The 26,725-nt window shown below is 35.8% G+C and overlaps 4 protein-coding genes across 6 annotated transcripts in view; 2 read left to right on the top strand and 2 right to left on the bottom strand.

Moving 5' to 3' along the window:
- Positions 1–8,304: 8,304 nt before the first annotated feature.
- On the top strand, positions 8,305–9,831 carry RB195_012420 (uncharacterized protein; the record flags this gene model as incomplete). The annotated part of the gene is made up of 6 exons (XM_064194265.1): positions 8,305–8,402; positions 8,544–8,709; positions 8,780–8,868; positions 8,959–9,059; positions 9,501–9,613; positions 9,727–9,831. The coding sequence occupies 6 exons, from the start codon at positions 8,305–8,307 to the stop codon at positions 9,829–9,831; spliced, it is 672 nt and encodes a 223-aa protein (XP_064051848.1).
- A 617-nt stretch (positions 9,832–10,448) lies between these two features.
- Positions 10,449–13,912, bottom strand: RB195_012419 (uncharacterized protein; the record flags this gene model as incomplete). The annotated part of the gene is made up of 10 exons (XM_064194264.1): positions 10,449–10,600; positions 11,299–11,371; positions 11,579–11,678; positions 12,421–12,500; positions 12,574–12,660; positions 12,817–12,903; positions 13,021–13,125; positions 13,404–13,466; positions 13,581–13,703; positions 13,829–13,912. The coding sequence occupies 10 exons, from the start codon at positions 13,910–13,912 to the stop codon at positions 10,449–10,451; spliced, it is 954 nt and encodes a 317-aa protein (XP_064051847.1).
- A 975-nt stretch (positions 13,913–14,887) lies between these two features.
- On the bottom strand, positions 14,888–17,664 carry RB195_012418 (uncharacterized protein; the record flags this gene model as incomplete). 3 transcript variants are annotated; one of them, XM_064194263.1, is made up of 11 exons in its annotated part: positions 14,888–15,039; positions 15,376–15,448; positions 15,799–15,830; positions 15,892–15,899; positions 16,497–16,576; positions 16,630–16,716; positions 16,805–16,891; positions 16,977–17,081; positions 17,197–17,259; positions 17,319–17,441; positions 17,581–17,664. In XM_064194263.1, the coding sequence occupies 11 exons, from the start codon at positions 17,662–17,664 to the stop codon at positions 14,888–14,890; spliced, it is 894 nt and encodes a 297-aa protein (XP_064051844.1). The 3 variants fall into 3 exon arrangements, with proteins under 3 accessions (XP_064051844.1, XP_064051846.1, XP_064051845.1); XM_064194261.1 differs by lacking the exons at positions 14,888–15,039; positions 15,376–15,448; positions 15,799–15,830; positions 15,892–15,899 and adding an exon at positions 16,363–16,393; XM_064194262.1 differs by lacking the exons at positions 16,497–16,576; positions 16,630–16,716; positions 16,805–16,891; ... (2 more) ...; positions 17,319–17,441; positions 17,581–17,664 and adding an exon at positions 16,021–16,042 and having other exon boundaries at positions 15,799–15,899.
- Positions 17,665–22,276: 4,612 nt separating this feature from the next.
- Positions 22,277–26,725, top strand: part of RB195_012417 (uncharacterized protein) — a gene marked incomplete at both ends in the record, with an annotated part of 60,417 nt that continues 55,968 nt past the window's right edge. Inside the window, one exon of the mRNA XM_064194260.1 lies at positions 22,277–22,343. Within this exon, the coding sequence (XP_064051842.1) occupies positions 22,277–22,343 (67 nt within the window). The remainder of the gene's footprint in view (positions 22,344–26,725) is intronic.

Below are 26,725 nucleotides of genomic sequence, written 5' to 3'. Positions count from 1 at the left end.
ATTTTTTTAAATGTAAATTGTGGATTATTAAAAATTGATAAAAGCAAGTAATGTTTCATTGTTGCCACGGTTTAACGCCTAAGGGAAACTTCGTCACTTTTTTCTTCGAATTTCAAAGTGTTTGAGAAATCAGGTGACCACAAAATTCACATGGAATTTATACAAACTAAAGTAACTTTTAAGAGATTATCTCAATTTTTAACTTGTGATTTATGATCTGAATTATTTTTTTTTAAATTACGAGTGCTCTATAGTCCTTACTGTGAAGTAAAGATTGTGCCTACCGTAGCCTGAACAAAAAAAAACACTAAGTGTCAAAAGTGTATTGCACTTTTCACAGGGGTGCTATTATTTTTAATTTGTTGTGGGCGGAACCAGAACCACATTTCATCTAGTGTGATGCTTATTGTTCTGAATGGTGGTTCAAACAACACAGGGGGTGAACACCGATTTTTGTTCACGTCTTTCCGGAAATGTTCAGCGTTGAACATCATTACACATGGAATTCACGAAGGTTGAGAGAAATCTGAGAAAGAGAATTGTCCGGAAGTGCAGCTCTGGGTTCGATGTGGATGTTCGCCTTTGGCTTTGTTTTTTTTTTCTCAATTTATAACAATTTATTAGATTTTCAATAAAGTCCTGCTCCTGACGACGTCGACTACGAATCATTGGAGCTGCCGATGAACCGTTCCTTCCGGTTGAACCGCAAGAAATTCTCATCCATCATTGGCAAAATAGGTCTAATGCCACCAGTTAATCTGATTTGTATCCTTATCACTGAACACTGTATTTATTGGCACTAACCCATTTAGTGACGATCAAACATGTCGGAGATAAGGTGGGAGCATGATGCAATTTGGATCAATTTGCATGTTTTGTACGCATAGCTGTCTTGTCAGGCTGATGCAATGCAAGCGTTTCTCGAAGGATCTGTGAGATTGTGTTCGCGAAGCGGTTCACTAATAAGGAAGTCCTGAATCACGTTTGATAAAATCGAGAAATGGAAACAATCCTTGTTTTCAATACCCTCAACTTCCGGGGGAATTTTGAAATTCCCGCAACCAACGAAAGGGAAACTGGAAACTTTTTAATATGAACAGGAAAGTTCTGGAATTCCGGAAATAAAAAAATTGAGTGGTCTCTCAATGGTGATTAGCAAATGTAACAAAGATCAAGGATCTTCAGTAGAGAAAGAAAAGAAAACCTCTTCAAAATTTCTATCATCCATGAGAAAAACTCATTTCTGCACCGGATTTATAGGGCAGAAAGATCACCAATGGAGTTATCCAAGAAAGTTACATTAAATTTTTTGTTTTAAGATTTTTGTCTCAAAATCTAACCTCGACTTTTCATACCATTTTCTACAGAAAGTATTTTAGATACTTTGTGATACCCCACCATGGTTATCCGAGAGCACAGCATAGTACTGTACCAATAAAGCAAGGATCTGTTATCTTGTCAGACATTTCTAGGGAATTCTTATGCTTTTCTCTCTACTCACTTTTTTGAGGAGAAAATTTTTGAAAATTCGGATTTCTACGGAAAGAGCGTTCTATACGAGTGCTATACGCTCTCTCTTTTTGGAAAGTGAAAATAAATATTCAAAGGACTTCTGTCCATACAGATACAGTGTTTATCGAAGCAAGCGCACTTCAACGTCTTCAGGCATTTTTTCCATCTTGCTAAGAAATCCCGATCCTCATCGACTGTGTTTTTCGTTGGGAATTTCATTTAATGAAGCAAGTGCAAGCTATGTATTTGTGTGCCTTAATCCGTCCAGAGCTCTTCGCGGAGCAATCAATTTCGACTGCATTTATTTTGTATTGTTTTTATTTTTACAACACATATTACTTATATTTATTCATTAGCTTACAAACAACATTAAGAAATAGTTTAGAGAATGATTCTTATGTTCATTATTTTTGTAAAACATAGAAAAAATGGAAACGTGTGCCATTCACCACATTTGACTTGTCGAATTGACCATATCGACCAGTTTCAGTTTTTTTCTCATTTTTGCAGATTAATTTTAATTTAGAAGAACTTTTTCCTACTAACTTTGCTGTAGAATAGTATATTGGAGCAAAAAAAGAGAAAAGAGAAAAGAAAGAAAATAATCTACTGAACCCAGAGAAGAACATCTTATTTCAATGTGAACGTGAAAAAATGGTAATTTGCAGAAAAATTCGGCCCTTTACCGTAGCTAACACTTAAAAAAAACAAATCTACAAATACTGTGCCTCGGAGATTCCTACATAGGTGGATCGCTTAATAGGATCTGCATCCTGATATTTCGACATTTTCGTCATGTTTATAGGTCGTAAAGCATTATTATTATTTCATTATTATTTTTATGCTATTGTGTTTATTATGTCTTATTATGATTGCAGTTTGGAACAACAAATAATATAAATATTATATCCTCTTTTGGCTAGTTTTCTCACATTAACCATGGCTTATTTTAAATAATTTTCTTATGGATCAGTCGCAGTCGAACTTCAATCCATCCCATCAGTCCCGCTGCGGATAATATCCACCTCGACGCTGACTCTAATCGCAGTTGTGTGAATGATTGGTTCAGGATTCAAATGATCTTCAGGATACATAACAGTACGAACAACAAGAGGTCATCATTGGTAGTCGCCGGACACTCGTTCCAGTCTTCATAGTTGAATTTCTTGCAAAAATCTTCTGATTTTGCAAATTTTTTAAATTTTGGACTATTTATGTAGTGTGTCAGTAGCAGCTGAATTTCTCATGTGCGAGTCCAGAATAATGGGACTCATGCTCACGTATTTTCATTTCCGTGATAACAACTCTTTCAAAAATATCCAAACTCCATATTTTCGTTTTTTTTTCAACCCGCTTAGGTGCTAAGGTGACATTTACTTACAATTTTTTTCAAACAGATATCTTTTCAACTCTTTTCAACTATTCACAACAGTACCAATAACGTGCACGAGCCAATGCGAATTTATTTTTCTCTTCTATTCATTTTTTCGTTTTTCCATATACGGTGAGAAACAAGAGACATACACATATTTTCGGAACGGTAAGGCACTTTTTTTGCGATTACGGTGAATGTACTGTGGGTGTGATTTATAATTTTATGTAATTTACGATACTATTTAGAATTATCTGAAGTATTTTCAGGTTATTTCGCAGTTAACTAAATTTCCTCACAAATAGGAAAGAGCTAGTTACGAAAGATAAGAATATACAACCAAAAATTCATTTTCCATTAGGCATGAGGTTATTTCTTTTCTTCTTTCTTCACTTAAAGGCGGGAAGATGCGGCGCGTGCATAAGGCTGGCGCGCTCCAATCGAACTCCTTGTAGAAAATAGCGCGCCGGAACGCCCGAAGCCGTATCTTCCGGGCCGTTTTTTACGGCGATTAGGGAGAAATGTATGGAATCACCCTTCTCTCCATAATCTACGACTACGTATAGGCATAACCCATCTGAAACCCGCACCACCTCTGATTCGTGGGGTGATGGCTATAATCGAAGAAGAGAAGCAAGTGAATTCGATTATTTTAATTGTATTTGAATCTGAAATCACTGTCAGCGCCGATATCGGATGACCAGTTTTTAATATTTGATGTAATCTTCCATCTTTCAATAATCGATCACACTTTTATAAATCGGATTGCTTTCATACCCGTATAGATTGGGACTATCACGATTCAATTCATAACCATTAAGGTAAATTTTAAATCCTTAGAGAACTGACGACTGGAACTTCTTACTGAGGCGGATTGTTTATTGAGAAATGTTTATTTTTATTATAAAAAAGCGTCTTGGCGTCTGTTATCGTAATGGTAAATAATTTCCGAATGTCGCAAAAAATTCCCTAGAAAAAGTAACTTGTACGCGCAATTACAGTAATCTTGTATATGTAGAAGATGTATATAGAAGATGTATATTGTGTTACAAGACCACGTGAGCATCATCTCCATGTTTTGCATAGCCAACCAACGCTCGTATATTATTTTAAAGCCAGAATTTTTAAAACAATTTATTGTAAGCGAATGGAATGACGTGCGTTTATAATATGGCATAAGATTCCAGTTATCCTTCAATAATTTCTCCTACCTTTTATCGGAATCTCACGATGCGTGCGGAGTAACAAAGTAGGACTTTGTTTCGTTTTTCTTTTTCATTTATTTCAAAAATTCAGAAATGCTTCTATTTTCGTATATATCAGTTGATATGATAAAAATTAGTTTTTAGTCTGCGGATAGGCGCAGGAAATATCGTTGTTATTTATTGACTTGTTTATGAAGTACTGAAGCTGGTTTGTTTACTTCCAATTACCTGAGGGATCTCGTAGAGTTCTCGTGTGCTGTGTAAAATGTCACGCAGTTGCTTTTTAGTCCTATAGAACTCTTTTTTTCCCTCTTAGAGGTCGTATGTCATACAAATTCTTCGCTATAGCCTCGCGAAATTTTTAATTTTTTCTGCTTTCGAATGTTTTAAAGTCAAAAGTTAATTGTCTTGAATTTTTTTCAGTGCGAACAGTTTTATGATGGTAATGTGGATCTTTCTGTTGTTTTTCTCCCGGAAATGCATCATTTCGATGTTTTAAATAAATAAATTCCTAATTATTGTCTACGTCAACATGCCGTTAGCGCTAAACTCCGTTCTCTGCTTTTCCATAGCTTTTTTTGCAAGGCGATATGTAAAAAGAAGTTACCAACTTATTTGTCGTTTAGTTGTAAAAAAAAGAACACTTTGAGGGCTGCAGAAACAAATTCCTTTAAAAATGACTTTAAAAATCTTGCAAAAATTTTTGAAAATTTGTAGTAACTAATATTAGGCAGTTACTCACTTTTTTGCACACTTTTTTGCTAAAACCGTAAAACTCAACACGTTTTTTGTTTTTTGTACGAAAGTCTGGATGATCGGCAATTAATTTTGTATATTTTTTCTCAGCCAGGTCATGGCAGTAATGAATTCCTGAATGTGTGTTAAACTTGGAAAATTATAGCAAGTTTTTTTTTTCAAACATAAAGAAACTATAATTAATTTAAGTTAATTTTTGTTAATTAAGTTAAGAAATCAAATTGGCAAAGATAGCATTCAGCATTTCAAATTCTTTTTCTTTTCCTTTTTTTCGTTTTCCTAAATTTTGAAAATTTTTTTCTTTTTTTTTCTAAAGCGGTCCACAATTTTTCTCCATAACCCTACTTTATTTCCCATTTTTCCCTGTTTATATACCGATCATCCCTTCGGCAACGTTTTGGTTGTGTACCTTTCCAGAAAACTCGTCTGAACTCTTCCCTCCTCTTGCGTCCTTCTAACCTTTCTCATGTGTCTGAAAAAAAGAAAACAATTCGATTTGTTGCAAACAAGTTTGCAAGTCTCTGCAAGTGCACAAATTCCCCATGGAATCCTCGAAATGCTGGATGCCATTGGAAATATGTGAATTATCGAATTCATTGTGATGTGTTTGCGGAACAATTGCATGAAATCATTCCATATGGTGTTTGATCACGCTTTAATTGTGTTCATCGCTATGGATCACGGTCATATCGATACTTTAGCGTTACAGATAGGATTTTCTTTCTTTTTCTACTTTATTTCCTCTACATTTAATGTAAGATGCGCTTTTGTCAGAGTATAGTGACAGTAAGCTGCGATGGTTACCGTTGACCATAAACTTATCTGGCTGGGTGGATTTCGATCACAATGAAATCCATGCATTGCACTTTTGCACAGGTGGAACCGTTGCAGCCGAGAGTTGAAGTTAGCTGAAAAGTTAAACAGCTGCGTCTGTAACTGTGACTGCACGATCCTGACGATCCTGATACAATACAAATTCGTCGATAGTGCATGGGAACAATCGAATCCGCCGATTTTCATCGCATTTTTAACGATTTTCTGATTGTATCTTGAAATTGTAGGGAGATTTTGGTAATTAATTTAGGGTTTAAATGAGACAAATTCATTTTAGGAAATTCAGAAACGTCTATCCTTGCTCCCTCTTTTTTTTTTCGTTTGCACATTTTTTTTCTAGTATGTTTCACTCGAAAAAAGAAAGACACACTGGATGAGTTCTCTGAATTTTCTCACACTATGTTTACATAGATATGAAACTTGGAGAAGCACTTCCCGAGTGGATATGGAACCGTCGTCGAGTTTCTGCAATCAATCTGTCTTTATTTGTGGATCAATGCCGGAAATCATTGTTATAAAAATTATTATTCGGATCAATTATTATTATCATGATCATTATTATTATAAGTAATCATTATTAAGAGAAACCCACCATTAATCGATCATAATTCTTTATTTAAAATCTATAATTTTTCACAAAACATTCCGATAAAAAAGCATTATCGACTATTAATTTTAGTTTTCAGTGAAATTTTAGTGATCGATGGCAAATCTTTTCTTCTCGCGAAAATTTTTCCGCTTATTTAGTAGGATACATTTGGGTGTTTCTTTTTTTTCCAATTACAGACAATTTAGACTCCAGAACACTGAGAAATTCGAAATCGATTCGAACAAATGCGCAAAGAATTTGAGATGGAAATGTTTTATCTCAAATAGAAACTCTTAAGGAGGATTTTCTTCTTTCCTTTATGTATTAATTTATCACTTTTATATTAATTAATTACTTTAATTTTTGTGTTTTTTTAAATATATATTTGTATTTAAAATTAATTATTTTAAGTTTTATATTATTTTAGTTTATTATTTTTACGTGTTTTTCGTAATTTTCTTTCTGTTTTTATAAGTATGTTACTGATATTTGGATATAAGACTATGTAGTCCGTTCTCAGGAATAAAAAAACTCATAAAACATTAAAAATTAGATTAACGCGTATTCGATAGAATATAAATGTGCTAGAAACATATGTTTATCTGAACAATAACTAATATAAACATAGAATGTTTATATTAGTTTTCTGATAAACAATTTTCGAATGCACTTGCATAGAATTGAAATAAAATTGAAATTTTGCGCTCAATTTTCACACTGTACTGTCTATAAATACCCGGCTGCCCGTCTTATCACAAAGTTTTTGCCAATACAAAGCAACCAATGGTCTGACATAGACGACCATAGATATTTCTTGATGTGAACCGTTTTTATGATTCAAGAAATGATAAGAGAAAAGCCCCTACTGCTTATCTATAAAGTTTTCTTCGCCTCATCAGCACTTTTCAACGTGCGTTTCCTCCTCAATCTATTGAGCGGAGCTAAGAAACACTGTCTTTTTCTTATTACTATTTTTCTTATTATTTTCTTATTATTTCTTTCTTCGGCGGGTGAAGAGCAGTCGGCTGCCTGCACGATCAGTTATATAGTCAGTTATATAAAAGTTTACATTCACTTTAAAAAAAAAACCTTGCAAAAAGTGTAACTGAAGTAAAAATTTGTGATTTGCTGTATTTTTGTTACTCCTGTACCCAGGAGCTCCCCTATTAGTTTTTGCTTTAAATATATTTCTCCTTTTTACTATACAAAGAGGAGGGTGTAGTGTAGTGGTTAGAGGTTCCACTGCCTGCACGATCGATCGGAGGTTCGAATCCGCCCCAGTGCTCACTAAGCCTTCCACGTCTCCGGGGTCGATAAATTGGTACCAGACTTGTCTGGGAGGATAAAAACACTGACTTGACCCTCAGCTAACCTCCGCAAATCATTGAATTGGCCAGTTACACGTTCGTTAACCTCAAACGATTCTGAACTGAAGTGAACGTGGGCGCGGATCCCAAACGGATTGATTAACGCTGGACACTTTATCCTTTATCCCTTATTTCTTCCTTAAATCCGTGTTTTCCTTTCCGCTGAATAAATGAAATCCGCTCTTCTTTTATCCATTTATTCAATGGGCGACTTTATAGGACTAACGTAATCAATATTCATCCATTTAATCAAATTTATCTTAAACAGAACTAAAACTAATTGGAACAATGCATTTTACATGAGTTTTTTAATGTTATGACATTTTCTAAAGGGCACGACGACTTCTGTCTGGAAATTTTGCATCCAGTTTGAGTCCTAGAAATTTTCATGCGCTTACGTTTTGATGAGCTCATCTCCGGGCACCTTTAATTAGGAATTTTTGAAAAGATTCACACACTAACACTGAATTTTCCGTCTGTTTTTCCCTATAATCCCACTTTTTTCAAAATGTCGATATTGTGACTTTCCACCTCCTTATCTTTCCTAACAGGAGAGATACTCTCACCTACTTTTTTTTCCTATCTATTATTTTTTGCTCCTCTGATCTCCTTCTTTTTCTCTTCACCGCTCTCCTTTACAGGTTCCACTTCACTTTCAATTGATTTGGAATGGTTTTTCCATCGAGAACCCCGATAAAATTAAACGTAGGGGGCCACACCTTCGAAACGACCGTTGGCACGTTGAAAGGATCCGCCAGACTTTCCGAGTTAGTTTGTTACCAGTCTTCATTCGGATAAAACGTTAATTTTTCATATTTTCCTCACTTATTTCGCGTATTTTCTGAATTCTAATAGAATTGCCCAAAAATAGATGTGCTCGGAAAAAAACCGAATATTTACTTTTTAAGACTCGTCTATGAAGCTGAAGAACTACAAATAGACAGAAATAATGAGGCGATTTTCATCGACAGAGATCCAAAACATTTCCCAGATATCCTCAAATATTTACGTGGAGGAAAATTAAGTTTTTCGAAATGTGCTAAGGAAATCGAGGGGATCAGAGAAGAGGCTGAGGTTGGCGATTTCGTTTTTTTTTTCTAAATTCTTCACAAAAAACCAGCCGGTGTCTCTAAGAAAACTGTAGTATTACGGTATCGAAACATTGGCTGAAAAACTACGAGCGGAAGAGTCCCGCTGCGGTCCATTTTTCGTTGGGGAACACGTGATTTGGAGGTAATTCATTGGAATTCGTCCGACTAATTCAATAGTGCTTTAAAATTTTAAATTTTGATCCTGTGAGGAAACTCATTTGAGAATTTGCAGAGATCCTAACATTCGGCATCTGTGCTCGGATATGGGAATTAAATTTGATGGATCAACGGAAAAGTTACCTCTGTGTTTGAATGCATTCAGAGATGTGGAAGGTAGGCGCGTTCATTCACTCATTCATTCACTCATTTATTCGTTTATCCATTCATCCAATCATTCATTCGCCCACTGCTTCTTCCTTTGTTTCATCCCATCATTCTTTCACTCGTTCATGCACTCATTTAGTTCTTTTTTTAACTTATGCATGTATTTGTATATTTATTTATGTTTATTATATACTTGTATTTTGTTTGTTTTTATTACTTACTATTTATATTTTTTAATTCATACATATTTATATATTCATAATTCATTCCTTTTCCCATCCTACATCCAACTGTTTGATCCAGTCATCCAGCCACAATACAGTACATTCACTAGTCCTAGCATTTACCTCAACTTTCACTCCTCTTTTCATCCTGATCACCTGATCCGCACATTCCATCACCGAAAATGCGATCAATCGATAATTATTGAGTCATTGATTAATTATTCAGGAATGCACGAGCATTGCTGTTCATGGTGTCATTTGACGAGAAGCGTCCTTGAAAATAACTGCATTTTTGACTTCCCACATAGTCATACTCAGTGTCCAGGGACGATAGTTAAGGTGGGCGGGACTTATTCTTACAATTTGATTCGCGAACCTCTCAGAGTGGCAGAATTTGCAGGAAAAAAAGACTGCTTCTTGCGCCTATCACATTAAATTAAAGCCAAACTCAGGTCTATGGGGATTCTTGTTGTTACGATGTCACCTTCGGGACATGGCCGGAAGTTTTTCATGTGCTTGGAAACATGCTGCGATTGGAAAAGGAACGAACGAAGTGACAGTACACAGCAGTAATCCAAAGATTCTGGATTTATTCTTTTATGTGCATTAATTCCAAGAAAATCGATATTCAACTCTCCAAAGTTTTAAGTTTTTGTCGCTTTTCTTTGATCTTTTTTTTTCTCTGAAAATTTGTGAAATATGGATACGATGTCATTTTCACTTTTGCTTGTCTCGAAGAGGCGTTTATACAAACATATAAATGGAATCTAAATTCTCGGGTCCCATCGGTCATTACCACAGATGAGAACTGGTCCCAAGAAATTGGAATTGGGAATTATTTATATTGCAAGACAGATAGATAAGAAACAGTTGCAAGATATATAAATGTGGTTCACAACGACACTGAAGCGGAGTAAGCAACCTTAGATTAAGGTTTTAATGAGGACTATTTTTCGCATATCATGAAAATCTAATTCGTTAAATGTTATATTCATTACTTTCCTGCATAATTACTAAATCCCCAATCCCACAGGAAAATTTCCTTCCTCAAAACAATCCAATCTGAAAAGGAATCCGAATAATGAAATAATCTAAATAATAATGGAATTTTATTTGAATTGGAAGACAATGAGAGAGAAAGAAAATAAATGTAATGATATGGTCATGTAATCCTTTAAAACTCTTCCAAAAATGGAAAATGTGGATGATCAGATTCTGTGCTTGTTAGATCAATTAATCTCCATCCTCGATCGATACCATCGATCTCTTTCATTTCAGCATCAGTTAAGTTGAAATCAAAGATTGCAGCGTTCTCTTTGATTCGGGCTGGAAAAACACAGTTCGCATTGGTTTCATAGATGTCTTGGCAGGATTCCAGAAATGTTTTCATAAGTTTCTTGGCTGGATTACAAAAATGTATCTTTTTTCAATTGTTCCTATTGAGTTAATTGGAATCGCACTTAATTAATAATAATAACTTAATTAATCACTATGCTAAAGATCATAATTTCATTTTTTTTCTCGTGGACCTGGAATTTTAGATGATCCTTCAATTCGGTGTACCTCAAATCACCGATGCATTGAGAAGGTTCTACTCCACATGACAAGTTATTAATTAGTATTTCGATCTCATCTAGGATCGACGATAACACAAATAACAATAAGAAATGTGACAAGAATACTGCCGATGGTTCACCTTAAGGAAAATTTTATGAAGGCACACATATCCAAAAAACTTGTAAAAATCCGTTGTTGTTTTGCTAAAAATAGTCGTAGAAAGAAAAAATTAGTCGGATTCTCGAATGTTCGCTGTTCTTCCTAACTGTTCAACACGGATTTTTCGCTATTCATCTAGTTTTCTTTTTTTTTTCAAGTACCGATGGTCTTTATTATGTATCAGTACGACCTTATGAGCTTTATGACTCAAGTATCTTGGCTTCAACCTCTCCTCCACCTCCCCTTCCGTGGAAATGTTCGATAAAGGTCGAAAAAAACGAAAAACTCCTTGATAAAAGCAGAATCACCTTCAGAACAAGATTTCGGGATAACAATGATGTCCTGTTGTATTTCCCATCGTAACACAATCTGTGCAGGTGTCTGAAAACAGCTGAATGACAACGAATACTGAAAAAGTTTCGAAGACGATGAACTGGCGCGATATGCGCTCGGTTTCAGGGCAAATTGCGTCGGGATGAGCAATATGCGTCATTTAGCTACCATACTTAATCCCTAGTCAGATCCATTACAGACTTTTTGAGGATAATTATTTGAATCAATCCCCCCAAAAAAATGTAGATCACAAACCTTCCCATGTGCTGAAGCGATCTTCTTAACCACAGGATCCGTTAAAATATTTGGATCACCAGCTTTACGAAAAAACGCTGAACCAGGATTCCCAAGAGGACTGTAATATGAGACAATTTTAGGGGGAGACACAAGCCGATAGACCAACTGACAAAAAATTAATGCGAAAAAAAAATGTGAGAAAGTAAACAAGAAGCGAAACGATCAGAAAAACAAGAGAGAAACTAAAGATTGGGAATTAAACAACAAAAAAAAAGAACAAAAATGTTTTTGTAGGTGAATGACCAGCCAGCAGTCAGAGGGGAATAAGATGAGAAGGCAGGAATATGGACCCGCGCTGGGGCCACGATCCGACTTCTCGATCCGAGCTATCAAAAATGGCTTGCTGATAGAATATTGCGGAGGTTATGCCTGCTCAGTGATCTACCACAGTGAAAAATCAAAAGGGCCATGACTTTGAAGGTCCTGTTGCGTGAAATTCAGGCAAAATTCTAGTGAACACTATTCCATCTTGTTTTTTTTTTGTTGTTTTATAGCACAACTGCAGGTGTTTTCAATAAATAAATAAATAAGTAAATAAATAAATTAATAAGTAAACATAGGAATATAAGCACCGATGGATTTCAGAAAGTTGTAGGTCACGATTTAGCTTGACGTAAGAAACCCAACAGGTCTCCAGTCAAAAGTTAGAAGTTTACGAAGTTAGGTTGCCAGTACAGTTACTACAGTATGTTACAGTAGCCATTGGAATTTTGTAAACCGAGAACAATAATGGAGTAATGAAAAATCCTGGACTTCGGTGAGAATACTGTTGTTAGAGCCTTTTCTACAAAAAGATTCACCTGTACGCGGTAACTGCTATGCCTTTATCCTTGCAATATGCTCGCAATTTTTTCTGTTGAAGATACGGATGACATTCGATCTAAGTAGGGGATTTTCAAAGTAAAAAAAAACCCTGGACTATAATTTTTAGAGAGAAAACTCGCAGAACGTACTTGTAGAACTGCTGGTTTAATAACGGCGCTTCCTATAACCCTATCGATCTGCTTATGGTTGAAATTAGATATGCCAATGCTTCGAATCTGAAGAAAAAAATTCTTTTAATAAAAAAATAAATTGGAAGAAAAATAAACATAAAAATGGGGAGTTTCTTAAAAAAAATTTGAATTGTGTTAATTCGAATTGTGCTTGAATTTGTGTCTGTATAACACAGGAAACGATAACGATCCTATCCTAACCTTTCCTTGTTTCACATACTCTTCCAGAACTTTCCACGTGGTAAGGTAATCTTCATTTGAATACCTGAACTTGTTTGAACCCGGTCTCTGAACAATTCTGAATGTGAAAAATTAAAAATCGATTGATTTGAACTAATGAAATGATATAAATATGATATAATACAAAATATCGATTAATAGGAATCAATCATCGGGTGTGCTTACTTTTGGAAACGGATCTGATCCCTCTTCGTAACCTGCAGGCCAATGTATTAGCATTAAATCAATGTATGATAATTGTAATTGTTTTAGGATTTCTTCGACATTTTTCTGGAATAATAAAATATTATTCGAACAAAAAAACTTAATAAAATCATTATATTCTTCTTTTTCTCTCAAATATTTCCTTTTTCACATATGTAGAGCTTCTACAAAAAAACTTAGATTAAATAATTAAATTTAATTATTAAAGAAAGAAAAATTAAATTAAATTAAAGATTAAATAATTAAACTTAAATACTAAACAGAGATTATTTCGTCGAAATATCCTCGTTTTTCTCTTGGTGTTCTGCTGCTATGCATAACCCAGTACTGTAGCGTAACCTCACCTTACAGCCATTAGTTGAATGAAAAGTATTCCAGACTTTTGACGTGATGAAAATCTTTTCTCTCTAAAATTGTAGTTTGTGTAAAGAATGTATGCTCACTAGTTTTTGCTAGTAGCCGAATGGTAAAAATTCTGGCAAGATGTTCAGAATCTTAGAACAAATTAAAAATCAACCCACTTTGTAGGAGGAAGAGAACAACCTCTTCAGCGTCTCACCGACCTCCACCTGATTACCGTAGATCCAAGCACAATCGAGGTGAGTATAGCCGGCTTTAATAGCCGCCTCCACAGCTTTCCCTACCTGGAATATTAATTAGTGGTCATCTTAGGCTGTACTGTTTTCCTGGAGTTTTCTGTAGATGAACTCGGAGTAAACTATGAGCTTTTTTCGATGGATTTTATAGTTGACGGAAAATTCAAACGAACCTCCCCAGGTTTACTTTGCCATGTACCTAATCCCACTAAAGGCATTTCATAGCCGGATGAAAGCTTTACCGTAGGCGCCGGCATTTCTAAAAGCACCAGTGTTAAGTCCTAGGTGATCCAGCAGAGAATTCCAGAAAAAAACTCATAACAAATGACTGGATTTTTAGTTTGTTTTAATACTGGAAGCTCAGGAAGAGAGCCAATTTCACTGGTCGTGAAGTGCGAGTAGCCTAGAAATGAACCACACTGAAAGTAGAGTGGAAGAAAAACAAAAAGTTAGTTTTGAAAATTGAAATCTATGTGGAAAATAAGAAGAAACACGTTAAAACGTACTGATTCAAGTAGAATAACCGTCCCCTACGGGGAATGGAGTGAAACCGTGAGCGGCATCATTTTCTGGATCGGTTTCTGGCGACAATTCATAGTTTCACGCTTAAAATCCACGCTTGAACCTTAATTCTCTACAGATTAGATATCATAGCTACGACTTTTAGTGAATAATCGAAAAATATCTTTATTCCCTGAATACTCGTTGAAAAAAGACAATTTCAACTTTTTTTTTCAATTTCCTTGCTAAGAATCTACCAGGTTTGGTTCCATGGAGGAGGGAAGAAGAAGAGGACAAGAATCTCTGACGTTTTTAGATTTACTGCTAAACTTCTTAGCATTTTCTTTCAAACTTGTATTGCGGTTCAGAGAATTTGTCATCTTTTCCGATTTTCATGACATAAACTCTTGAGTTGAGACGACAACGTAGAAAATGAGAGAATCCCATTGGAGACATGAGTGAATTTTTTTCAACTTTTTTAAATTTTTGTTCATTTTTTTATCTGTTCAAGAAAATCCTGCTCCATTCTAGGAATTCATATATGTATACTCTTCACTATGGTATCCAGTAAAAACTTTTTAAAATTTTACTTCAAATTTTAAAAGAATAATCGCATGTCCCACAGTATTGCTTGGTGGCCTGTTTGGATTCCTCAAAGAAAAAACACAAAATCACAACCTTTATTTAACAACAACAACCGGTACAATTTATTAAGTAGTACATTAGAGGTCTCAGTACTCTTCCAGGAATGGGAAATAAGGATGATCCGAGTCTCTGGCAGTGAGATCAACGATTCGCCATCCTCGATCGAGTCCTTCCATCTCTTTCATTTCAGCGTCCGTTAGTTTAAAGTCGAACAATGCCAAATTTTCTTTGATACGGGCTGAAAAACGGATATTTAAGGAACAACATGAACGTCCAGGACAATTGTCGAAAAAGTTGGAAAGAGTACAAGTTGCGATAAGAATTTGATTGGTAAGATGTACAGATGGACGTTGTTTCCACCCTTCAAAAAGTCTAGGGCGTTTAAGCCCGTTAGCAGCTCCACTTTTATGTGGACACGTCCCCAGGATTATGCCGAACTTATGTCGCCGCAAAGGGCACACTCACTAATTGAGACATCCTCATTTTAATATACCTGATTTAGAGTATAAAAAAACTTTCCAAGGAAAAAAAACAAGAAATTGAATGGAAAGGATCGCCTGAAGCCTGAACAAACCTTCAGAGGTCGACTTGGGAATCACAATCACATCTAACTGTGTGGCCCATCGAAGAGCGACCTGTGCCGTTGTCTAAAAACAAATAATCCTCTCTATATTCGGTGTTTATACTTAAAATAGTAGAAATAAAGAAAAAAAACTATTTTAAAAATGAAATCTCATCTTATTTGAGGTCAAACAATGTACATATTTACATCCTGGAGTAGTGATTTTCTCAGAGGATAATTTCGAGAAGCTTTTACAACGAACATAAAAAAAAACATGAAATTCTCTTCTTCATCGATTGAAGGGAAATTTTAGGATAAAACAGAGGAGGGAAGAAAATAAAAATAATCAGATTCCAGAAATTGTCGAATTCGTAATTTTTTGTTGGATTTCATAGAGCAAGTAAAACAGAAAGTGGAACAGCTCCAGGAACGCACCTTTCCATGTGCCTCAGCGATCTTTTTAACAACTGGATCAATCAGAACATTAGGGATCGCCATCTTTTCGGAAGAACGCCGATCCAGGATTACCGAGCGAACTAAAATGGATATGTTTCCAGAGATTCTACGCAGAAAGAGGAAGAGGAAGAAGAATAAGGGAATGGATGAGGGATTGGAGAGAGGGATGATTAAGAGGGAGAAGAAGACAAGCAAACGAACATTCAAATAAACAAAATTGCATCTTCTGGATGCGACGTTTGTAAGACTAAAGAATTAGTGCTAATTAGCGTTGGGAAGAGACGGAAAGTTCTACCTATCAGGATGAAGACGGCAAAAAAAAAAGTTTAGCGGTGCAAGCGGAGGGTCCCTTTGAGAAAAAACACCCCGAAAAGAACAGACACCGTCAAAATTTTGATCCAAATTTTCCGCAATTTCATTATTTTTCAACGGGAAAAATTAGAATGCGCTCGTCGATAGTGTGAAAGGAGAAAATCGATAACCATCCCCTTCACATGCCTTTTGAATGGATACGTTTTGAATGGGTACTGGGGACATGCTGTTCTATTTTCTAAGAAACGGCATATCAATGGCTCTAAAAGGCAGTGCCATTATTGGCTTACGGTAACACTTCAAATGTGCTGCACGGCGTGCACCAAATGCATTGGGAATCAATGGGAAATGCGTAGAAAAATTACCTGTAAGCCGTAACTGCTATACCATTTTCTTTGCAGAAATTTCTCAATTTCTTTTGTTGGAAATAAGGATGTAGTTCGACCTGAAAAATAAAAATCCCTCGGAGGAAGCGTTTCCCATTAACCCCGACCTCACCTGCAGAACTGCTGGTTTGATTGTTGAGTTAGAGATAACTCGTTCGATTTGTTTATGATTGAAATTTGATATCCCTATGCTGCGGATCTGTAAACAATAAAGCAGTAAACAAAAAGAAAAAGAAAACGAGAAAGATTCAAGTAAATAAGGAAAAGTACAGAAATTTCTGTCTCACCTTTCCCTCGTTTACAAAATCTTCCAGAACTTTCCATGTCGTGAGGTAGTCCACGTCCGAGTACTTCATCTTGTCTGAATCTTGTCTCTGGAACATTCTGTAGATCAAATCAGATCAGATCAGTTCACTGATCGATATTAGTGCATTGTCGTATGTGGCTATCAATGCAAACCTTTGGAAATGGCTCTCCACCCTCCTCGTAACCCATGGGCCAATGAATGAGCATCAAATCGATATAGTCCAATCGTAATTGATCCAGAATGTTCAGAACGTGTTTCTAAAAGCGAATCAGGAGCAGTGAAAAATATCTAAGAAACCTTATCCAGAATTAAGCACAACATTTTCAAAATCTATTGCCCTTACGACTCGGGTTTTCCAGAAATAGAGCATACCTTGCAAGCATCAGTTGAATGAAAAGTGTTCCACACCTTGGAAGTGATGAATACATCCTCTCTCTAAAATTTTAAAAATATTCAGAGGATTAAAATCTACGTTACTTGACAACAATTTCCACCTTGAGGGAGGACGAGAACATTTTTGTCAACGTTTCTCCGATTTCTACTTGATTGCCATACGCCCACGCGCAATCGATGTGACGATATCCAGCCGTTAGAGCTGTCTCCAAAGCTTTTCCTACCTAAAAATGGGAAAATGTAACGTTTTCTAACAATATGTACTTAATATACTCCTAATTTTTTTTGAAGAAACAAGTCTCTCACTACTCTCAGAAAATTGTTTTCTACTTTACATAATCCTTGAAATTACTGAGGACAAACCTCTCCGGGCTTACTTTGCCATGTCCCGAGTCCCACAATAGGCATTTCGTGCCCGGATGAAAGTTTGATTGAAGGTACGGTCATTTCTGGAAGAGAACGTGATTTTTTATACAACAAAAAAAAACAACGCTTAAACATCTCCTACGATATTATACAGTGGATTGACAGGGGAAAAACTGAATTTTCTTCTCATTATTTAATTTATAACTCGAAAAAACAAAAGCAAGAACATGTTATTGGTTTATCATACGGATAAAAATAAATTTTCATTGAGAAAAATATTTCAGTGCAATCAAATCCATCAAAATACCACACCTCTTAAGTGATAGGGAAACGAAATTGAATTTTTTAAAAATTACCAGACTCCCGCCAATTTTTTTATCGATGACCTTTGCGTACGAAAATAAACCTTGGAAACATGAGGAGTTTTGAAGAAAAATAACGGGAAAAGAAATTACAGCACGCAGAACTCTAGAAGCGTTCTGAATAAATGCAAAAAGTCTAAAAATGAATAGAAAGGAAGAGTGCTTGATAGTAACCAACGAGCTGGCTCTGGATCAAGATCATTGCGGGTTTTGATCCACGGGGTCATATGCGGGTCGCATCCTAATTACTACCGGCGGAGCGATACCACCACGCGCAGGTTCGCTAACATCACGGCACGGCGGTTACTGAGGTAGGCACAACGATTTGGGCTCTTTTGGTTTTTCTTTGTGGGTGTAATATCCTAGAGGATGATGACTTGTTCTGGATGAGGGATTTGAGAATTTCTAATTTTTCAGTCTCTGACGAAGGCGACAACGGGGAAATGTTAGTCGTAAATAATGACTGTTGACAATCTTGGCTATTGCTTGACAATATCAATCAAATACTGTCAGTCATTATGCCAAGATTCAAGGAAAATCGAACCCTTGCGCTTCGGAAAAATGTAGCGAGTAGCGAAATATTGAGCGATTGATTGATCAACGATCAGGTGTGGTTGGAGGAGCAAACGTGGTAGTCGATCAAGGTGAGTTCGCAAAAATGCCTCAAATCATATATGGAAACGTAAATTAAGGTAATTTTAACGAATAACGGGGTACAAAAATTGTATTACTTTTGTATAGGTATAATTTTTTGAGACATTGGTGAGAGAGCAGTTAGTTATTTTTTTCTGAAAGAAATTAAATAAAATTAAAGGTGCTCTTCAGGAAGAAAAAAAAACTGATGGAAAATTTCCGTGGAATTCCTGACTTGTGCACTTACACAACGAGTTGGTTTGGTGAAAGTACGCGGATAAGAATATCCAAGAAAAAATTCACTGCTACTCCAGAAAACGACTCAGAAGGAGAAAATAAGGCCAACTCGGGAGAAAAGAGGAAAGAGATGACAAGTTGATGAACTAAGTACGATGAATAAATGATGAATAATAAAAGAAAATAAATGATGATTAATAGAATAAAATAAAATAATGATAAATAATAAAAGAACGAATAAAAGAAAACAAATGATGAGTAATAAGTGAAGAAAATAAATGATAAATAATAGAATAAAATAAAGTAATGATAAAGAATAGAAGAATAAATAAAATAAGATTTTTTCGGTCACGCGAAGAATGGTTCAGAAATCCTGAACAATGCACATTTTAGTACGGCCTCATTCGCTCCGAGTGAATTTCACCGGGAAATCGATATGCGGCCAGCCGCCGGACCGTGCAGGAACGAAAGAGATCGCCGCTGACCGAATCGCCAACTATCGACGAGTTCAGTTCGACGCTCTAAATGTGCTAAGAAAGGAACTATAAATAAACAAAAAATCGATAACTCAACAAATACAGAGGCACTGGATACGTTTTGAGGGGTTTATTCCAGCAATAATCGAAGTAAAGAGCTTGCTGGAAGTAAAAAAGTCTGGATTGAGCAGGAAAAGTGGCAGCAAATATGAGTTTAAATAGTTAGGGGAATGGAGAATAGCTAGGAATCAACACTAGGTCAGTTATTGTCATTGGAGCTACTATTTCTCTCCTTTGAAAACATTGACCTCATTGATGTAGCCTCCGAAGTACTAGGTCCATTTCTTTTGCTGAAAATACTCTCTCATAATGGATAGACTACCAATGACCTAAAAATTCATTATTTATTACCTACTAAGCATTTGAAAATTGAATTATTTGGAATTTCATCCAAACCATGAAAAACAGGTGCATATTTGAACGACGCTGGAAAGTTGATATTTCGGAAAAACGTGGAAAAAAGAAAAATCCATGTATTCTGACGCATTAACTCAAAACTATGGCTATAAATAGATGGCTACTTAGTGCATACTCGATAGAAGTACAGCAAAGCAAACGCATTTAAATGTTGTGGAATTTGTGCAGAGAAAAAAAAGGCAAATTCGTTTCTTTAATTTAATTAAGTTTTTTTTTACGTTGACGCAGTATTTAGTAACCAACTGAACTAATAAATAAAAATTAACGGATAAAATAGGAAAATGGGAATGAGAACAAAATACTTGTTGCTTTAACTTTCTGTTTTCGAGACGTATTTCATCACTAAAAAGAAAAAAAAGCGCTGTAAAATAAAAAAAAAACTGAAAAATAATAATAATAAAATAAAGCTCGAGAAAACCAGGAGATAGAATTCAATCAGAAGGATTTATGAGAGGTTGCAAGGCAGCTCTATACAAATGTACTTCAATGATGTTATAGGAACCCTTATTTTCAGGAATCCGGGGCTATCCTGAAAATTACCGGATGACATCAACACGTGATTGTGCGGTAACATTTTGTAATTCACTTCCTTATAATAGTGAAAAAAAGCGGTTTAAGGAGAAAAAAAGAAGAGAGATTTTTTCTCTTTTCAACTGAAAAACGCAAATTTTAAAAGTTTGTATTTTTTTTTTTATTTCAGTACCGCAATTTCATATATTTTAATTCATATTTTTTTCAATATTTTATAAATTTCAATTAAAATGTTTGTTTTAGAGTAGATATCTTCAGGTGTTCATTTCAAATTGTTTGAATCTCTCCTGATCTAAACTCAATTCTTTTCAGGATGATTTCTTTGAGAAAAAATTCAACTACAAATATGGCCAATGTACAAAATTTATGCAATAATTCCCGTTTCAACATTTTTACTTCAGCTTTCATAAGGAGCCTCCTGTGATTTTCGCACTCATACTGTGGATGTTTGGTTGTGCTGGGGAGACCACAGTTTGCCTGAGGGAGAATGGTCCACGGCACAGTTCACTGCTTTCATGTGTTCCATAGCTTTCCGTTGTGGAGTAGAAAAAACATAGGATGGAAGCGAAGGACCAGTTTTCGTTTAGATCCAGACTATGGAAGAAACCTAAAAGCTTGGAGGATTCGGATGCTTTAGCCATGCAATTTTTTTTTTGAAGAGTTCGTTTCGTAAACTTCTCAATATTCTTAACCGATTTTTCTTTATTTCTTTTTTCTTTATTTTTTTCTTTATTTTCTGAAATTCCTAACAGATCCCTCTTCAGTGTTGCTTTACATGATTAGGAAAGCAGCTCAGGTTTCTAAATTTAACCTAAAAGTATAAGAAACGAAGTTTAAAAAAACCAGTTTTTAGGTGGTACTGTAGTCTTAGAAGGAACAATAAAAATAGTAACGTACGATCCTTTTTTGCCACAAAATAAGTGCCTCCAGAATCTGTCATATTCAAAAATCACTCGTTACCCCCCCAAAAAATGCTTTCTAATTCTAAAAACGAGTATAGTTTTCGAGAAATTTCTGTCCGTATGAACTTTTTACTACAAGAAAAAGGACTAAGCCCTCAAAAGTAAAATGTGTGATCTATTATTTTTTTTGAACAGATCAGTTATTCAACGGGACCCACCATCAATTAGCGGTCCCATAGTATCTATTTCATCCTACAATATCATGAACCCCTTCAAATAATTACTTGACCACCTTGTCACGTGTAGATCATCGTTGATCTGACCACACATTGGAAATCGGTGGCCAGGGAGCCTAAATTCACCATTCTCATCACATACTCAGCAGTTATGAACATTTTTTTCCCTCTCTTCTCCTTTTATTTTTTCTCTTTTCTATTTCATTAATTTCGTCTATTTCATCTCTGTACACAAAACTATCGCGGTCTTGTTGGTCTTTTCATTTTTGGTCCACTATAAACCCTCAATAGTTCGGTAAAACTTTGACCTATTCGTTAAGAAATGTTCATTCCCTTGTTCGTGCATTCTTTTCTATCAAATTCATTCATTCATTCATTCATTCAACCAATCAATCAATCATTCATTCATTCAATTAGTCAATCATCCATTAAGTTAATTAATAAGTTTTTATTTTCGCGTAGGATATGATTAAAAACTACAATTACTTTTGTCCCTAAGAAATTTTCTTTCCTGAAAACACTTTGAGGAATAATAAGTGGTTTTCTCGCAAACAATCGAAATCACCGAAAAGAAAGAATAAAATTGAAATTCTCATGCTATATTTTTGCGAATTAATGTACTAACGCTTTGTCTACTGTAATTTCAAGAAACAAAAAAAAACGAAAAAAAACGCTGGTCTGCAGGTGAGAATCCACTTTCTTTTGTGGTTGCCTCGAGTACATAGCTTAGTGTAACGTATAAGAAAATTCAGCTACTCTGTTTTTAATACAATAAACTTTACAGGTTTCTGCTCTTTACGCGGATTTTTAGCATTCAGCAAGGATTTGGAGCCTGGAAAATGCGCAGAAAATTGTTGGGAAAAATTCGAATACCGACAGCAATATTTTCACGCGGCAAAAATTACTGTGAGTTGTTTTTTCTTTCGAATTTCTTTTTCAGTTCTCTGGTGAAACATTTTGAATAGTTTTGGTGGTTGTGGTTAGGAATAGTGTTATAGTTTAAAGAATTGCCCATGTTCGACTGTCTTTGAATCTCGGCATGTTGAAACGTAGTTTTTAACTGATTTCCTTGAGCTGTAGCCAAGATTGGTATCGATCTTTATTAAACAGCGGCTAACGTTTCGGCGATATCGCCTTCGTCAGAGCCTGGAAAACTCAAAGCCATTAGTGACCTATCCCCTCAAGCGCCTCATCACCCTACAGAAAGCACCCAAACGGTAAGCAAACTCAAACAGCAACACATAGGCTAGTACTTACCTCATTAGCTAGACTTGTTAACTCAGCAGACCACCACGTACCACAACTACGAGTCACAAGGGTTTTTATATAGGACCTCACGGCCCGCCCCGTAGATCAGAACCCGCATAAGTCTTGATACGGGGATAACTCGTTTGTGATCGCAATGCACTCATCCTTCTTGTTCATTTTTGGACTTTTGGCGGTTATCCAAAAGGCCTCTAGCGTTCTGCGTGCTGTGATTTCGGACTCGTAGGATAATATACGAACTTCTACCTCTACTTCGGAGTTTGGATGACATATTCTACGGTGTGCTCCAAATGGCTTTGAGTTTTCCAGGCTCTGACGAAGGCGATATCGCCGAAACGTTAGCCGCTGTTTAATAAAGATCGATACCAATCTTGGCTACAGCTCAAGGAAATCAGTTAAAACTAGTTTAAAGAATATCTGGATGCTGGTCGATCCATCAGTTAGGTTCAATGAATTTAAGCGGATATGTTACGCTCTGGGAAATGTTTGTGCACGTTTCGAAAAAAAATGTTAGTGATCTCCTTCTTCACGTCCTTCCAAAACCAACAGTAGATCCTTTTTTTCGGTTTCGGTTTTCGTGGTGGAATATAAATTATTTACCCCCTACAATTCACCGTCTCTTAATCAGTCCCGTTGTTGTCGCAACCACTAATGCACATCCAGACAGATCCAGCCAGTGTCTTTTTGCCACGGCTGCTCCACCCCATTTCGACTAGCGGAAAATCCAGTCGGCTTTATTTTTGAGGGTTTGCATGGAGGAAGGTACTCAGATGATTTTACTCAGATGATATGAGGTACCTGTAGGTTTTGAGGAGCTTCTGCTATGATTTGTTGATGAAATCAGTGTGGTCGGAAATAAAAATCGACGGGTTCTTCGAGAAAATGCGATCGGCGATCAGAAATCCACTGATTCATCCGGATAGTTGTCGTTTGGAGGAATTTCATGAATTCTGTAGCTCGTGAACGATCATGACTAATCCTGCCGCGGATCACGATTGAACTTCTCCCGACACAAATTATTGTGGACATCCTGAAAATTTAAACCTATCTGAATTATAGAATGAATTTTTCAAATATTTGAAGACTTCACTTATAGCGATGTTTTCGTTTTCACATTACATGAATCCTTTGTTCAGTAGGATTTGCTTCAATGTCAGTACTCAACGTCAAGATCATGAATGTTCGAGTGAATTCGATATTCATTCGAACATTCATGGAACATTCAAATAAATTGGAATTGAAAATATCTAATACTTATCAATATAAAAGATAATGTTAGATGATGATAAAACATACTAAGCTTAAGCAAAATATTCAAAAGCATAGCGGCGCTCTAGCAAAGATTTTCTTCTCAGATCCGAGGTTCCTCTATTGCAGTCTTTGTTGCCAATTTCTTTTTTGTCCGGAATTAGTTGGAAAATTGATGAGTTATCAAAATGTTAGTGTTCCGCCGCACCCACGTACTGCTACAATATTTCTACTTCTACGGGAGGCTGTTCACGAATTAGCGTCGATTTTTTCAGCAGAAAAATATTATATCTGTTTATGTTGTTGTTACTAAGCCTTATTCATTTAGATTAATTCGTCAGACCTTTACAGACCCGTTTTGATTTTTTTTTTTCAAACAGGAAAAAACTATGTTCGCTCTTATTGCTATCACTGAGCATGATTTTCAGTTTTTTTCGCTAGATTTTCAGAATTATTGTATCATCTGTTTAAGTGTTTCTTTCACAGAAATTGCATGTAATTCAAAGCTGAGCCCAGCCGATGCCCAAGGAAATTCAATCTGAAGTATCATGGAATTTAGGGAGAACGTTGTTGTTTAGAATAATCTTCGAGGTAACTCCTGTTAAGCGTTACAATCCCAGAAAAAGTCCTAGAGTCGGCCATTTGCACACTCGAAAGTAAAACTGCACATTTAAATTTGAGGAAATATTTATTTACTTATCCATTTATTTACTTATTTATATGCACCGATAGGGCAGGTGTAGCCAGTCTGGAAGAGGTCCGCTGTAGCCGCACGATCGATCATGGTTCGAAATCGCCCTGGTCCCAACCAACCCCTTTATTCCTCTGTTAGTCATTGTATAGGGCAACACGCGTTCCAAAACCTCAACGCTTACGAATTCCAGTAAAACACGTTGGCGCATCCCAAGTGGATTGATACGCCGGTAGCTTTATCCTTTTTTTGTTCACCAATGGTACACAAAAAAAGAAATCACATTTTGTTCGAGTCAGAACATTCGAAAAAATTGGCAATCAATATATTATCAGGCCCCTACAAGATTTTCTTAGCTCTCATTTTCCAATCACGCAATGGATCCGCTGTCCCGTGTCCGCATTCAACGAATCTACAGTATTCATCTGCTCGGCGGCCGCTTGCTCGGCTCCAAACTCCTCCGTGTTTCCCGTGAAATTAGCGTTCCAGACGGTCGACTCGATATCACAACAAGATTCTTCTCGTCATTTACGAGCATGTTTGTATGAGATCCTCGCTTATAGTCGCTTGAGTGATGTTGCACTATAAACCGAAGTTTTTTGACTCATTCTAAGACGTAATTAGTGGATTTTGTAGATGATAGCGAGTACTCGTCCGATGAGTTTGACGTTTCTACGGCAAGAAATTGGCGTCATAAGAGACTGCAGTCGGTGATAAAACCGTCCATTGTTCTGGAAATGTCTGCTCAGTATTTCTAGTAAACACTATTAATCCCTGCTCTCCTTGATACCCATACGTTGTGTTCGAAATGTCTCCCATTTCGCGAGAGATGTCAGTCTTCCTCGATACAGCATCTCCACATAGTTATTTATGCTCTTGTTTTCCTGCGGGTCACTGCTAGGATTGCGTCGACGTTCAGTTATTTTCCTGTGAAAGCTTGGCAGTGCAAACACGATTTTCTGGATTATTTTTGAAAATTGTGGGAAATGGAAGAGGTCGTTCTTTCTTGAGTGTTGACAAGCGATGAGTCTCCAAGTAGAGATCAATACTGTATTCAACTTCGGAGATATTTTGATTTTTAGTAAAATTAAAAAATTATTAAAGAAAATTGTAAATTGTAGGGTTGTAAAATTCATTAAAATTTACTCTATTCAAAAAAAGTGGCGGAGGAAACTAATTGAGGAAATTTATGTGGGAAATCTCCGTGAAAATACTGTAGTTAGCGTGAGTTTAACGTTAAGTTTGAAATACACCGATACAGTGGAAGCTAAAAATACTATAGGACACAGAAACTATCCTGACTTTTACCGAATAACACTTACCACTTACCTTTTTGTGTAGCAAAATTTTGCTTCATGGGATTTACTTCGTCTCACCTTACATTTTTGTGGAAAACATTAATTTTTCCCATATGGATGATAAACGATAAAGAATCGGTATTGATTTTTTCAATAACCTTTTTTCAACAATCGTGATCAGACTATTTTTGTACCTACATATTATATTTATATAATCTATATCTATGCATTTTTGTATAGATATATTATTGCGTTATATATATATTATATTAATATTTTCGTTCATTTTTACATTTGAATGTCACTGTAGGGTATTATGTAGTGCTAAAAATAGAACAAACCAAATCCACCGTACTAAACATAACAAGAATTTGTTTTAAAAAAAAAATCGCAGTATTTTCTGCATGTGAATAAGTCAAATTATAAAGAAAAGGAAATTTGCAGAAGTGTTTTTCATACCCGCTAAAAATTGGTGTCATATAACAGTGAAATGGAAAAAGATTGGGAAAAAGGACAGGATGAAAAAGGGCACAAAAAACAGCAAAAAAAAAACATGAAAGATTGAAAAAAAATCTTCCCGATTTTTTTTTCTCTAAACCAAACCCTGCAAGCAATTCGTCGTCACTAACCAAATTTCACTCCTGAAGGAGCGAATGCTCTAAATTTCAATTTAGATTCGCATTTTTTCTATGAAATTTATTCCTATCGCTCGGCAATAGATAAATTCAATTCGTAGGAGAAGTTTTTTTTTTCTGAGTCTTGCAGAAGAATAAACGAGAACATGT

Source organism: Necator americanus, chromosome III (assembly GCF_031761385.1).
Source record: "Necator americanus strain Aroian chromosome III, whole genome shotgun sequence".
Lineage (NCBI taxonomy): Eukaryota > Metazoa > Nematoda > Chromadorea > Rhabditida > Ancylostomatidae > Necator > Necator americanus.
The sequence above is the reverse complement of the archived record's forward strand: the minus strand, read 5'-3'. Positions and strand labels throughout refer to the sequence as shown.